The following is a 15,004-nucleotide window of genomic DNA, read 5'->3' as shown; positions in this document are numbered from 1 at the left end:
TTTACCCTTCACGGAACATAATTCCATGTAATTCAGTGCTGGCAAATACATTTGATATCAGTTTCAAATTGATGGAAAACCCATCAATCCTGACGTGGTCTTTCACCCAAAGGTAGACTTTGACATTCCCCCTAGAATGTCTTTGGAAAACCAACGTGTACATGCTGGCTATGGTGGTGGTGCGGCGACATGCCTAACCCGCAGACAGTGGGAATGGGGTTGCATCCCCCCTAATGGAAGTGCGGTTGGCAGCAGCTAGTAAAGTGGAAAAGCGGCTAAAGGGGTCAGCTGCCTCCATTGCAAGCCAGACGGACAAGCAATAGCAACCAAAAACAGGAGTTGAGGAAAGGAGAGATCAAGAAAGCTGTAGGAAAGCACACACAGTGCAGCCCAGTGGGAACAGTCAATGGACAAGTTCACAGACCACTGCGCTTCATAAGTGGAGAAATTTCCACCATCATGGGGCATCTTTTCAACCCCCTTACCCCTCCTCTCGGAAGCCTTGGTCCCCAGTCCGCCAGTGGGGCGGTGTGGTGGAGAGGGAGAGTGATGTCAGCTCTACGAAAGGAACTTTCCTAAACAAAGGGGAGCCTGTGTGTTTGGCAGGAGCCATGGAAGGGGTTAGAAAAACACCTCCGTTCATTACGGCAGTGCTGCAGAACCTCAATGATAACTAATGAGCACGCTAGTGGCAGAGAAACACTAGACCGGGCTGGGAGAGAGTAGTTGACCTTTTCTCCAGCTGTCTATACGTTCACAAATTAATTACTGGTACACAGCGACTGCGTCTGTAGTGAAAGACTGACACAGCTCAGTTTGGCCAGAGCAGGATGATAGCTAGGGCTGAACCATTTGAGGAAAACATCTAATTGCGATTTTTCTGACTAATATTGAGACTTTTTTTAAATGAGGATTTTGGCCTTTTTTGCCAAGAAGACAACAATATCCACAGGCTTGACTCCTGAATGTAGTGTGCTAGAAAGCCATTAAGTTGTAGCTGAGAGGTCACAACACATGGATGTTTGGTTGCCTTTGATTGATCTAACTCATCTACAGACACAGTTCACAACACGTTATGTGCTACTAGGTTAAATTTCCCCAAATAAACTAGTTATTGATAATGTAGGCTATATTTTTATTTAATTACAGCTCTTGCGATTTGTACTCTGATAATTGTACTCTTATAAATTGTGATTTCAATATAAAATGATTCATCTTTCAGCCCTAGTGGCAGCTGTGACAGTGGCTTTGTTTGTGTTACCTTGTGTTAGTGGTGCCACTCTCCAGTTTCGGGAAAACTGTGTTGTTGCCCGAATAGTGCACGACAGGAAAACAGTGCTCTATTTTGGAGTGAGCTGTCAGCACAAGGATTGACCTGGGAGTGCTTTTGAGGGATGAGTGCCTCACCAGAAATGACATCAGCAGTGAAGCGAGCTCCCCTGGAGTCCTGGCTTGGTGGCATCAGATGGGCTGTGGGACTCCTAACCCCCTCCCACCCTGCCCAGTTCCCCTGCGGGGCACCACTGGGGCCCAGGGTCCTTAATCAGCAGGAAGCAGAGGGTCCCTGAGGGTGGCAACCCTGCTGAGCCCCAGCTGCCTGCATGATGACTCCCCATGCCCCACACCCCTACCCCCACACCACCATTCTCCATGGCTGCACCCAATCATCCAGAGCCTCCTCTCTGTTACTGCCTTACACTCTCTAAAACATAGAGGTTCCTAAACCATTCTTGGCTTGGATGTATGGTTCTAAAAGAAAAAAAGCCCTTAAAATCCTGGGCTTATTATATCAGAGAGCTTATTATTCAGTAATTAAAAGAACTACAATGCAAACTAAATAAAATGTTTGGGTCCACAGCAGGTCTTGGCCATTTTAGGGGTCAAATGGTGTAGGAATATTACACTTTGTGGAGATTCTTTAAATTTTAGGTCCTTCACACTCACATATCTGATTTATAAAAATGCTTCCACCCACTGAAAGAGTCTTTTGGGTTCCCAAAATGATCCTTCTTTGACACATTTCTTCTTAAGAGTGCAGACTTGGCAACCTCAAGGATCCACAATCTAAATGCAGAGAGCTCTCAGCATTGGATCATTCACCCCAAGCGCTGACAAGAGTGCGTGACTAAGCTGAAACTTGTCTTTCCCCGAGCGCAGCTCTCTCAGAAGAGAGGACTGCCTAAGCCGAGCTGAGATTTCTCTAGGCAGACCGCCGTCTGGCCATAAGGAGAGATCCTGCTTGGCTTCCTCTGCAGAAGCTGCAGGCTGAAGAAAGTCCTTCAGATTATACACCTAAAGTGCAATGGTTAAAGCATTAAATCACAGTGAAGAAAAGTAAAAGCTGAACTGTGTTAACAACGTGAGCATGACAGAAGAAGTGTGTCACTGGAGTTTGTGCTTTTGACTCATTTCCTGTGAGGAACAACAATTTTTTTTGCACATGGGAATATGGTGAAAAAATAAATAAATAACCACTGCACTGGAGCCAGGTGCAGTAATGGGTCCACAAGGGGAAAACATCAAGGTATGACCGCTGTTCTGTATATAAACACTGCAATATTAAAATACAATGGGCAAAATCTGATGCTTAGATCAGTATCGTAACTCATAGATGTGGTGTATATGGGCCTCAGCTACTGGGGACAAGAAGAAGTCAGGGGACTGAAAATAAACACATACATCTGTGACTGGTTAGTCTTCACTCAAAACAGCTCAATTCAAGGGTTGGCAAGGCTGGAAGTTTTTTTTCTACAAAAACGATAAACATGCTTGAAATAAAAGTAGGAGAGACAAATTAGCATCACGCAGATAAACTCATGCTAAGTAAAGCCCACTAGTTTTCAGTTTTTGGTCGACACTCCTGTTTTTGCTCCCACAGACCACCGCTGACTGCAGCAGCGCAGAATGAGTGATGGAGTGGCACAAGCTCACTCAGGTCCAGCTCAGAATGCCAGGAGCATGACAGGCCAGGCTGCTGAGCCTCTCCGCCTGTGTTAACAAATTCACCTTCAGCATTGAGACATGACTTTTGGCGGGGAGGAAATGGCTTATAAATAACACCTGAGAGTTGATGAATTAGGTTTGAAACTGGCTGGCTAACAGCAGCTGTGCTGAGAAGTGAAAGTGCCCGTGTCTGATTGGAGAGAAAATAAGCCTTTGGAAAACAGCTGCAATGCCTCCACTACTGCCTTTACCGAGAGACGGCAGCATCGCCACAGCGTTTTTATGTCAAAATACATTATATTATTGATTTCGTGCTCACACACGTCACTCACAACCACATAAACACACACAGATAGACAGCAGTGCTTTTTCCATCTTAAGTAAACCGAAAGCAGAATTAAGGGAGCAAGTTTGGTTGAGAGAGAGAGCGAAAGAGAATAAGAGAGGGAAAGAGCAAGTAAGAGAAAAAAGGGTGTTCTGGTTTAAGTAACGCAGGTGAGAGTGACGTGGGCCCTTTAAGAGCTGCCAAGCACAATACTGAGAGGTGGTGCTCACTCGCCATGCTAATTGCGTCAATATGTGCCGCAATTCACTTTTACCACGTGCTGTAGACGATTGACTTCGGCCTTCATGGGCCATTAATAACACACACACACACACACACACACACACACACCACTCAAAAGAACACACTGTCTTTTTTCCTCACTTTCTCTCTCTTTCTGTCACTCTCAGACACACACCTGCTCTTATTGAGAGTTCAAGCAGCCAGGAAGCAAAAACAACCCTGTTTGACAAAGTCGAGACTTTTTATAAATAATGAACAAGGTGGCAGTCATATGCTGTGTTCCTTCAGAGGAAAGACGCTGCTACTAAGCCTGCAGTAATACCCGTGAATAAAACCAGAGCTAATTCCAGTTACTTAATGGTCTTGATTCACTGAAAAGATCAATGATCCCTCGACAAGGAAGGGAGTGCAGCCTTTTAACATTAATGTCTTCCTAAATTAGTCTTATAAAGCCTTTCAAACAATTTTTAGCCATTTAACCAAATTTCGTCATTTCTCAGCAAAGGCTTTTTACTGGTGGATGCATTGTCATAGATGGCACATGGCAAATCTGGGATTCAAGCCTACTTTTACTGCATTTACCTATAAAGGAGTCTAGTCTTTAGTTTAGTCTGGGCTTGAGAAAGTAGTCAAATATGAAAAATAGCTTTACTTAGTGTTCTTAAAAACCTTAGGTAAACGTGTAAATCTTCCACCAGACGATGCATGCCTACATTGGTCATAATAAAATGTGGCGAGTAAAAGGCTGCCTTTATTGCTGGACGCACTGTGATCAATGGAGAAGAGTGGATTAAACAGCAGAAAAGCAAGAAGAGACACTTTTGGCCTTAAAGGGTTTAAGCAGGATTTGTAAAACATTCCTTAATGTCAAAAAGACAATCATTTAAAGCTTGTTTCAGTAGCAGTGTTAATGGTGTTTATAAGGACGAGGTACCTGCACCACGGGGTGTCCTCCCGATAAGGCTTTCACTGCCCCTCGGCTGCCCTCCGTCTCGTAGTGTGCGCGGTGGTGGGATTTGGGCTGCACTTCAATCTGCAGGCTGTATGGACCCGAGCAGGACGGCAGCTGCCAATCAAGAGCCGGCAGGGACGGGCTGCCAATCAGAGGACGGAGCGGTTTGTTAAGATTTATGGATCCCACACACACAGTCTTGCATGCATTAATCAGAGCACTAAAAACCAGACTTCGTCCCTGTTCTGGCAACCGTTTGGATTTGAGCCCCTCCATTTCATCACTGCTTCTAATTTAATCAATTGAAGTCACAGCCTGACATACTTTATTTCCAAAGCCTGGCTACTAATTACAGACCTTCCTTCAAAAGAATTAATGAAGGAGGCATGTGTTCCACTTGGACCACTCCATGCTTTCTATCATAGTCTGACAGCTCATCAGAGTAAGACTTCATAAAAAGCAGCCAGGGGTGAATGTTGTTATGCAGTGAAATTATAGATTAGAAAAATATCACAGACTGTTATTAAAGCTCCACCTTCTTTGGGGGGGTAAGTGAGAGTGACAGCAGTGAGTTTTGTTTTGTTTTTGTCTCTGTGTCGCCACGGTCCTGAGAGAGCAGCCGGAGAACAGATTCCCACATGAGCCGCATGGTTATCCAGCGCAAACACGTGCCAGTGGAATGATATTTCACTGCGTCCGGATGCCTGCCCGACATGGAGCTTGCGACCTAGCGGCTCAAGTGGCAGCAATCTCAGGCGTCCTCTCGGAACTTTGTGCGTGTTCGTTGACCTGACGTGAACCAGCTTCCCTCGCACTTCTATCGGCTGCGTCTGTGCATGACCTCGCGAACGGGTCTGAGAGAGGAGGAGGAGCTGGAGAAACTACAGCCAGCACAATCAGCACTGACACCATCACTTCCTGTTCCCCACTATCACAATCAAACACTTGATTTCCGGCAGGAAAATGTGCCAGCGATGGAAAGCACACACTCATACTGACCACGAGGGGACCCTGAGGTCGGTTAAAATTGGGAAAGAAAACAAAATAATAAAATGTTGTGTGTTTGACGGTTGCTATGGGCACTGGGTACACAGTACACACACATAATCCATTGTGCCACCCTCTGGAGCATGATTTATGGAATGTTACTGAACTTCCAAGAGAAGCTTTATGTCTTTACACATTCAGCAAAAGGCTGGCTTTGGCTGCTACCACCGTGGACTGCGAAGATGCAAAGTAAATTTACTTTTATGTTAAATAAACAAGTATTATTTTTGGAAACAAGAAAAAAATAACATTCACTGTCGGAGAACATGCAGAACGTCATGTTACATTTTTCATTTTCCATTTAGAAAAGTCATAAATCTTTAGAAATTTGGACCTACTTTCTTGATCAAAACATCCCTCCAAACGTGGCCATGTGCATGAACCTAATAAGTCTATAAATCAACGCTACGAAAGACAAACACTTGATTGTGCTCCAGACGGCCTACTGTAGCACTGGAGAGATGGATTCTTACTACAGCCTGCTTGCACAAACCTAGGGGCAGGCGATACGATGATGTCTGCATACAAGACAATTGACTTTTCTAAGCACATTGTAGGTATCGTCAGTACGTCTAGTACAACTTTATGTGTCTTAAAAATAGATTTAGACAAGTGGTGCCGATGAACAACAAGCAGTGCTGCCACATTGATTATCTATAACTGTACAGTAGCAAGGAGGCAATTAGAAACACAATATGCCATTATTTTATTTCCTGTTTTTTCAACTATTCTGTTCAACTAAATCATTATACTAATGTCATTTATTTACATATATACTAAGGATGTAACAAAACAATATTGTTTCACACTAGTATATCGTGGTTACTGTGATAGAATGTGGCTAGCGTGTTAGCTCACATTAAAAATCATCAATAACATCATAAATATTATGAATCATGAATCTTGTGAATATATTATAATTTTGCATTACTTTAAATTTATTCAAGCAAATAGGAAAAAAATATTGTGAATACCGTGATACTTAAATATCACAGTGTTTCCGTAGGCTAGCATTAAAAAAATCCCCCGTTCAACTCTTTATGAATATGCTGCACCATTTGTTAACGTACCTGATGTAAGGCTTGGGCTTGGGCCAGGAGTAGGGGTGTGGGGGCACATCCAGGAAGCCTGGACAGTAGCTTTCCTTCTTGAAAGGCAGGCGGTTGGTGCTAGAGTAGTCCTCCTGGCAGAGGTCTGTGCTCACGGCCATGTCGTCTCCCCCAGGCTCCACCTTCAGGCTCATGGCAGGACTGTGCTCCAGGTTAGTTTTGCGGGATTTGGGAGGGACATCTCCGAGGTCAGCTAGGCCGTCTGTGCTGAGGGCATTGATGGCAGCTACGATGGCTGAGTTGGTGTACTGGTTGGTGGTGGTGCCCAGCCAAGTCTCCTCAGCAACGCTGAGTCTGGGTGAGCCTTGAGGCGAGGCGCCGGGTGACTGGTTGGGCGAATATGAAGGCTGCCTGTAGGGGGCTCCGTTGAAACTGTATTTCCGCTTACCATGGCTTCCGGCGCTGCAGATTGGAGAGCTGGGGCGGGAATTGCGAGGAGCAGCCCCAGTCCAGCTGTCGTCATTGGCTACAGTGGCATGGGGAGATGTGGAGGGTGAGTGGTTGGGGGAGGGGACAGAGCCTGGGGCATGAGGGCAGGAAAGCAAGGAGGATGATCCTTTGGGCGAGACGCAGGGAGACTGCCAGGGGGAGTTTTGGGGTGAGTTATCGTAGTTGTAGAAGCCAGACTCATATGAGGCCTCCGAGTTGCAGCTGCGAGAGGACAGGCTGCTGGCTGGACTCAAACAGCTGGGGTCACGGTAGCCATCGATGCTGGGGAGGGTCAAGGTCACAATGTTGACCCGCTTGGCCATAGGGTCAACACTACCAATCTCTTCCACCTCCTCTTCAGACATCTGGCCATAAGTAGTGATTTCGATGCGGGGGCTCTCCAGAGGAGGAGCCCCATTGGGCCTGAGCCCGTGGGACAAATAATAACCTGGGCCCATGGCATTCTCATGGAGACCGTAGCTCGCCTGGTGGCAAGAGGAAACCGAGATGACAGGGCTGGTCTGCAGGTTGTGGTACTGAGAAGCCAGGCAGGGGTTACCCATTCCCAGAGGCAGAGATAGGCTCACGTTGGGCGTGTAGCTAAAAGCCTCTGCAAATACAAAAGAAAGAGATATAAGCCAGAGTGTTCAAATTTAAGTCAGAAAGAAAAAAAAGACCCAAGGGCCTGTAAGTGAGACACTTCAGTTCCTCACTCTAATAACTTACATTTTAATTTAACACTAGACACCTAATAGTTCATAGCTGTTTCTGAATAATAAGCTATAAGATTAATGACTGAATCAAAGGCTTAATATATGCTAGACCACGAGGCTAGACTGTTAATCCTCTATTGGAACTATATTTTCACCCAGAACTACATGATTCAACATGACTTATTCCATAAGATGAACCTTAATCACATTTATTGCTACAAAACTGAAAAAACCTTCATTTTGTCAATGTATTCTGAAACAAAAAAAACAAATAAAACAGAAATATACCAAATTAAATAACAGTAAGTATACAAGTTTGTCAACAGTGTCAAAAGACATGCCAAGCCAGCTCATCTAAGACCATGGGAATGACAGATAAGTCATATTACAGACTGAATTAGTGCTACACAGGTAAAGCTGATAGTAATCTGTGACCCTGCATGACTTTGATGCCTTGATGTAATAACCTACACCAAGACTACCAGTTCTAACATTTTTGTCTAGATATACTTAAAGTGTAAAGTAGAAGTGAAACATTAACCCCAGATGAAAGAAATCATTATATTGTATTGCTTTCCTCTAAGCACAGTCATTCAATTTTCTAAAGAAAGCACTGCTCTGGGTTTAAGCAGTGAAGCATGTTTTTGTGGCAGTCCCCTCCACTTCACTCTATATTTGATAACCACAGCGGTACGCAAACAGGACACCACGTGAAACGATGAACCTGTCTTGCACTGCTGAATGCGTGGGCAGACCAGCTAAAATTAGTTCATGACAGACTATTTCCAGAAGCAGATGCACTCGAGATTAAAATCTTGAATAGGTTTTGTGGTTAAACAGAACTTCTGCATTTTGAATTTCAAGTGGCAAAACCATTTTAACAGCAAAAGGAGTGCAATTTTCAAAAGAAACAGCCAAAAAAAAAACGTTTTCTTTAAATTTTCTTTCTCATCTCCTTTTCTGTCTCTCTCTGCTGTCAGAGCACAGCAGTATTAGTCTGACAGCTGCTTTCTCCAATTGTAATTTAACAAATACAAAAGAAAATCGAAAACAGGAATGTAGAAAGACAGTTTATACTATTTTAAAAGGCAAAAAGACCACTCTATGCACAAGTAATGCTGGAGTACATACACTATGGCATGAAAAGTACTACGTTTTCAATCGAAATGCCACCCGAATATCTGATGGAGAGTGTACGTCATTCTCACACACTACAATCAGGCAACCCACACAGGCATTCATGAATGTTAATGGATACCAAATCACAGAGTTAGTCTTTAGCAAGTTAAAGGTGAAAAGTTTCCAAATTCCAAAACTAAATGCAACAACATACAGAAAACACTACAGTACATAATATAATAATACAAGAGCCTGTTTAAATTCTGAACCTCAAATAATAAACACCACTCAGAGACTCTATGCGCACACATTCCACCTGCCGACACACCTCTCTCCGTCTCCATCTCTCCTCCGCGGCTGCTGTACTCAAACAGAAAGCTGAAATCAAACTCGGGCTCCTTTTGGCCGGATCCCATCTTCGTCTCTGGGACGACGTGTAAAAGCCGCTGTCTATTAGCCACTCTGGGAGCGGAGCAGCAGCTTTGACATCCTGTTCAGAAACACCAGCTCTTATCTCTTCCTCACTCACATGAAAAAAAAAAAAAAAAACCTCAGTGATGCTGCCGCCTCTTTCAGAGGGTTTCCTTAAAACCAGATCCGCCCCTCACTAGTTTTTCAGCTCTGATGTGCACTGTGATTCACTCGTGGCAGAAGCAGCGGCAGTTAGCTCTACTTACGCTGCACAAACAAGCACACAGGGGCTTTCTCCCAGCAAACCTCAGACTCGTTTGCATTTTCAGGCTCAGTGGAGCCGAGCCGTAGGGGCTGTTGGAAAGGGAAGTGATCATCCGCCGGCTACTCGTTCATCCAGCACGCGTTCAAATGCATCGCAAAGCAAAGAAGAAGTAGCTCCTAGAGTTGGACTTTTGCTGTATGCAAAGTAGGGGTGGACCACATGGGTAAATTATAGTATCACAATACCTGGGAACATTTTCACGACGCACAATACCAAATCACAACATTTCTGATTTTTAGGGTGTGGAAGACAAAACAGACCAAATGCACCACATTTAAAAACATTATGTCACCTACTACACTACTTCAAATCCAACTGAACAGGACACGTTGTGCTCTTTTTAATGAAATGTCGCTGCTGTTTTAAAGTACTGATGATCTTTCTCTGCAAGCAAGTTGTGATATATTTTTGCAATACTGATTAAATTTCATCATATTGCCCACTACTAGAGATATGGCAAAAAAATAATATTGCAGTACTTGAAAGGATGTTGAAGTTGATGCAGACACAACGCACTAGCAACACACTGCTTTTTTTTTGAGTAGTAGAATAGCAGAAATACCGTACTGTATTTACAATACATTGTTGCCAGAATAACAGAAACACTGTATTGCATTAACAATTAATAATCAAACTTCAAACATCAAGTTTTGCTTTGAAAAAATTAAAATGAAAAACTTTACATTAATAAGGTCCCCCTTGACGTCATCCAGCCTAGGTTGTCATTGGTATCGTTTAGCTACTGCATTATTTTATGTAAGACCATATTTTAAGGTGATAGTACCAAGCTTTAGCCATTGGAACCGTACCTATGATGCTGGGCAGACTGGTCCAGTAGGGATGATCACCACAGTCAGTGCCGCGTTAGCTATGGTGGCAGTCACCGTTAATAAATTTAGACAAAATCTGATTTATTGCAAACAGGTTTCGTTAAAAGGGAAAAAGACTGCAAAAAAATTCAAAGCAATCGGCCGCTTGAGTCACAAGCTCTGCATTTTTAGGGGCCAAAATATGAAAGGTTATGGCCAGAGGCACCAGACTACAGGCAGTATCTACCACAGTAAAAGCTTAATCAGCGTCTTGTTAATTTGCAGGTTTACGACAGTGTGACATCACTAGCTGGTGCTGTTGTAATGCTCTCCACTATTGGTCTAAATCTGAAGTTTTTTTAAGCATGCAAATGACCCGCAGTGCACCCAGAAAAGTGTTTCAAAGTGTTATTTATCACAGATTACATGAGAAGTCATTTAGAGTGGCTTGGTGTTAAATAGGGCCTTATAGAGAAATGCATTGCCTCGGATTTCTTTACAGTGGCGGTGATACGAACCAGGAGTCTTAATGTCTACAGTGCGAGAATAGCCATTTTATTTACTACCCAAAACCACCAGTAAACCTACAAGTGTTTATATACGTAATGTTGCTAATGGTAAAATAGTGGTAAATCTGAAAAAATAAACTTTCTTTGGGGAGTACTTTGTCTTGCAACACTCCACATGTACTTCTCCGCCATAATTATTTTACAAATACACAGGGTTATAAGTTATTTCAGAACTATCATAAAGCAATGCCACAGGCCTGGTTTCTTTCTCAGGTCTGGTTGCTATCCCCACCACTGTGAACAATAATTTTTCTACATTGGTGAATTTCACATAAAAACTTTTTTCACATCCAAACAGTCTAATCATGCAGAATATGGGAAAAATCAATGGAATTCCGCTTAAACACATCGTCCTATCGCCCAACCCTAATGCTAAGTGGACCCTGTCCACGTGTGTAGCTCAGAGAAGAACAGCAGGTTTTTATACTCACCCACAAGCGCACAGGCTGGCCTGGCTAATTGTGTGTCTGAGTGAATTGTGGGTAGCAGGCACCACAGAGGGAGAGACAAGGGTTTGGTTTGAAAAAAAAGGAGGGAAGAGGGGTACAAAAACTGCAGCCGTCAGCAGCCTGAAGCGGTGGTGAGGCGACACACACACACACGCAGGCATACTCCAACCAACCCCAACACCCGTGAGTCTGCTATCAATTATGAGGCTTAAATGCCATGGACTGAAATGAATAATAATGCTCTCCTCACCACAGTAATACACTCCCCAAAACCACACAGACAGACAGAAGTCGGCAGAAAGTCCATGACATCAGCGCTGGGGCCCACTGCCTACTGGATTAAGTGTGTGAGACCCAGATTTGGTTGTTGATGTGAGATCAGGAGCAGGTTCGCTATGTTCCCTTTAGGGGTGGGCGATACAACAATATGTTTTCGTGATTAATTATGTCGTGATACGCTTTTCCTTGGATAGCATGTGTGCCGTCAGTATTTCTGGAACAACGAATGACCGCATGTAAAATAAAAAGACAGATGCCAGCCCATTATGGCATCATCTTATTTTATTGTTTATTTACTTATTTCACCAATTGTTGATTATTTTTATTAATAGGTCACTTTTGGAAATGTTTCCTGGGGAAAAAAAAAGCATTCGATTTTCCGCAGACGTTTGGCACTGGAAAGCTCTGTCTGTCCAAATTTGTTTGCAATGGCTGAAAAAAATAAAAAGATAAAGAAAAAGAATATCATGTTCAGTAAAAGGTATCGTGATGCCATTGATCTTCACCACACCACCCTTCATGCACAAACTGATTCCTGTGTGACCACACTGAGCTTTCATACCATGCTGTGAGACGAAGTATGTTACCCTCATCCCAACCAGGAGGAGAAACATTTGACAATGTAAAAAAAAAAAAACCTGAGGCAGCAGTATTGCAGCATATTGATGCAACTACCATGGACTATATGTAGGCTTTTCTATTTGTGGCAATGGCAGGTGCGCCACAATGCTGTAAACAAAAGAGAAGTGTTAAAATTGACTGCTTGTGGTTTCAGGGGGGAAAATTTCAGTTTTCCATGACAGACAGTGAGAAGCACTGCAAGTTATTAACAAGTAACACTGCGAGGCTCGATCACATGGCAGACGTCTAGGATGACGATCTGCACGCTGTCAGAATCCGTTTGTGTTCTTTTTCATTCATTTCTACTGCCCGGTATTCTGGTCTGGCTTGTTCTACTGTATTATCTGTTCACACATATCGGTATTAGTGGTAACCAGTATCAGCAGACTGCTGATATCAGCAGAAAGGGCTGGATAGATATCGGTAGGGAAGAAAGAAAGAATCCAATCCAGTTTTGTAACAGATTCTGCCTAAAATAGTTAAATACGAATGTCATGTTATTGGCTCTCTATTTCCTCCAGTCAGGCAGAACAGCGTCTCGGTGGTCCGAGTCGACTTTCAGATGCTCATCCTAATTGATTTAGCTCCCTTTAAAGCGCAGCAGTTCTTCATACCAGCTCATGACCGAGATTTCAGTATCAGTACTGGAAAAGAAACTGGTATCGCTTCATCTCTTCTGCTCTATTATCATACATTCTCACTTTCAGTCTATTCTGTTCTTTTTCCATTCCATTCCATTCAGTCCTGCTCTCTTCTGACACTACACGCTTAGAAAGACGGCTCGTCAGGTGCTCTTCAGTAAAGGCCAGTATGAAGCACCAAAAAGGCTTCTGCTGCGGTTCTAATGTCAAGCTTGTAACAACAGAAGAACCCTGTCTATGCAGGACCATGCACAGCACGTTCTCCATCAATGTGAAGCACCATTAGACCATGCAAAGAACCAAGCACCAAGTACCCAAAGAACACTCGAAGAAGCACCTTTTTTATGTGTGAAGTCACAAGAAGGTCAGCTTCAGTTCTCTGTTTATTCACTGATGATTGCCCCGACAGTTAAAGGGGAACTCCAGGCATTTTTTCCAAAAGTCTACACGACGAAATGAGATGTAAACAGAGGCCTTCAGAGGGGTCTGCTGTGAAATGTGCAGGTCTAAGGAAACCTGCAGAGCCAGAACTGTTCACAGTGGTGACGATAGGAACCAGACGTCAACCTCTAAAAGCTCCCTCACTGAAAGTTATTAGAAGAAACGGTTATCATGGTTTCATGACAGCTTTGTGATGACATTGTGGCTTAAAATGTATTCGAATCCATGTATTTTGATCCAGTCATGGCAGAGGGGCACGTTGTGAGGCAAACCAGTCCCCAAAGAAAGTTATTTGTTTCCAGATTTACGACTATTTTATCATCATCAAAACAAAAAACTAAAAGGCTCAGAAAATGGTGATATTAAATAAAACGGCTACATGCTGTGATGTAGACAGTGTGACCCCTGCTTCCCATCACCACCACTGTACAGACAGTAGCGTCTGTACGCTTCTCTACAAATGAGCTTCACGTCAAACCCTCTGAATGACTGTTTACATCTCAACGGCTGAATTATTCAGAAATTTCAAGCCACGGGTGGAACTGCCCTTTAAGCATGAAATAGTCCTATATGGAACTCCTGGTTCTAAATGAAAGCATTCCCTTGCAGAACCAGTTTTATTCAAGTTGGAAAGAAGGTCAGCTTTAGCTCTGGGTTCGTTCAGGCTGAAGCAACAGTTAAAGCAGGTTTGAGGGGAAAAGGTCGGACTGAGCGGAGCGCCTTACCTTCTTCTGCAGACTTCATACTCGCTTCAGCGGAGCAGCTCAGCTCAGACCCTCGGCGCTTCCCCCCCGAACCGTCACACGGCTGCTGCTGCTGCCTCGAGTCGCCTCTTGAATCCGCTCTCAGGCAGCCAGTGGCGGGCATCCACTCTTCCCTCCGTGACAGGGCGCGTTTCCGAGCAGCGGAGAAAGTCGAAATGTCCAGCGCGGTTTAAACGAGGAGCGAGAAACGTGCCGAGAGCTGACAGGACCGGAGGACGGAGGTCGCGGCGGACTGGTTTTAGAGACCGGCGAAATTGGAGGGCGCTAAGCTAACCGCGCTGCTGCCACCGTCAGCGGCATCCCCGTTCACCTAGCTAGCTCGGTCGCGTGGCGGTTACTTGGCGACGCTTCCTCCTGCACTTGCCTGCCGCTGCTGTTATTATTTCTTTTCTTTTCTTTTCTTTTCTTTTCTTTTTTCTCTTCACGCCGTGGCGGCTCCGTCTCCCCTCCGCATCGCGGTTCCACAGTGAGCTCCCGGCGCGACTGACGGAGCCGCAGCCCTCGCACTTTTTAAACCTGGAAAACACCTCCCGGTTCCCGCCCTCCAAGCTATCACGTGCGCCATCCCTGGCACGGGCTGCACAGGTCTCGCCGTGGAGGGATTCCGCGCGCGCGAGGCAAGGATTCAGAGTAAAGGGGAACTCGATTCAGTTCTTCCGAACCGATTCTTTCGAGCTGTCTGTTTCAGCGACCCGAACGTCGCTCCAGTGAGGAAATTCCACTCAGTTTTTGCGAACCGATTCTGTGAAACGGTCACTTTTAAATGTTCGGACGTCCGATTCAAAGAGTCAACAGGAAAATCGGTTCTGTCAGTT

At 44.3% G+C, this 15,004-nt stretch overlaps 1 protein-coding gene across 3 annotated transcripts in view; it reads right to left on the bottom strand.

The window, feature by feature from the left end:
- LOC108435486 (nuclear factor of activated T-cells, cytoplasmic 1-like) overlaps nucleotides 1–14,782 on the bottom strand; it is a 79,927-nt gene extending 65,145 nt beyond the window's left edge. The window contains exons 1-3 of one of the 3 annotated variants that reach the window (XM_017711366.2): nucleotides 14,151–14,782; nucleotides 6,581–7,658; nucleotides 4,446–4,605 (exon numbers count right to left, since the gene is read on the bottom strand). In XM_017711366.2, the coding sequence (XP_017566855.1) occupies nucleotides 4,446–4,605; nucleotides 6,581–7,658; nucleotides 14,151–14,292 (1,380 nt within the window). In that variant the 5' untranslated portion in view covers nucleotides 14,293–14,782. Of the gene's footprint in view, nucleotides 1–4,445; nucleotides 4,606–6,580; nucleotides 7,659–9,208; nucleotides 9,339–14,150 lie in introns of those variants that run through there. The other 2 variants (XM_017711364.2, XM_017711365.2) reach the window with 2 other exon arrangements.
- Between the last annotated feature and the right edge of the window lie 222 nt (nucleotides 14,783–15,004).

Source organism: Pygocentrus nattereri, chromosome 19 (assembly GCF_015220715.1).
Source record: "Pygocentrus nattereri isolate fPygNat1 chromosome 19, fPygNat1.pri, whole genome shotgun sequence".
Classification (NCBI taxonomy): Eukaryota; Metazoa; Chordata; class Actinopteri; order Characiformes; family Serrasalmidae; genus Pygocentrus; species Pygocentrus nattereri.
The sequence above is the reverse complement of the archived record's forward strand: the minus strand, read 5'-3'. Positions and strand labels throughout refer to the sequence as shown.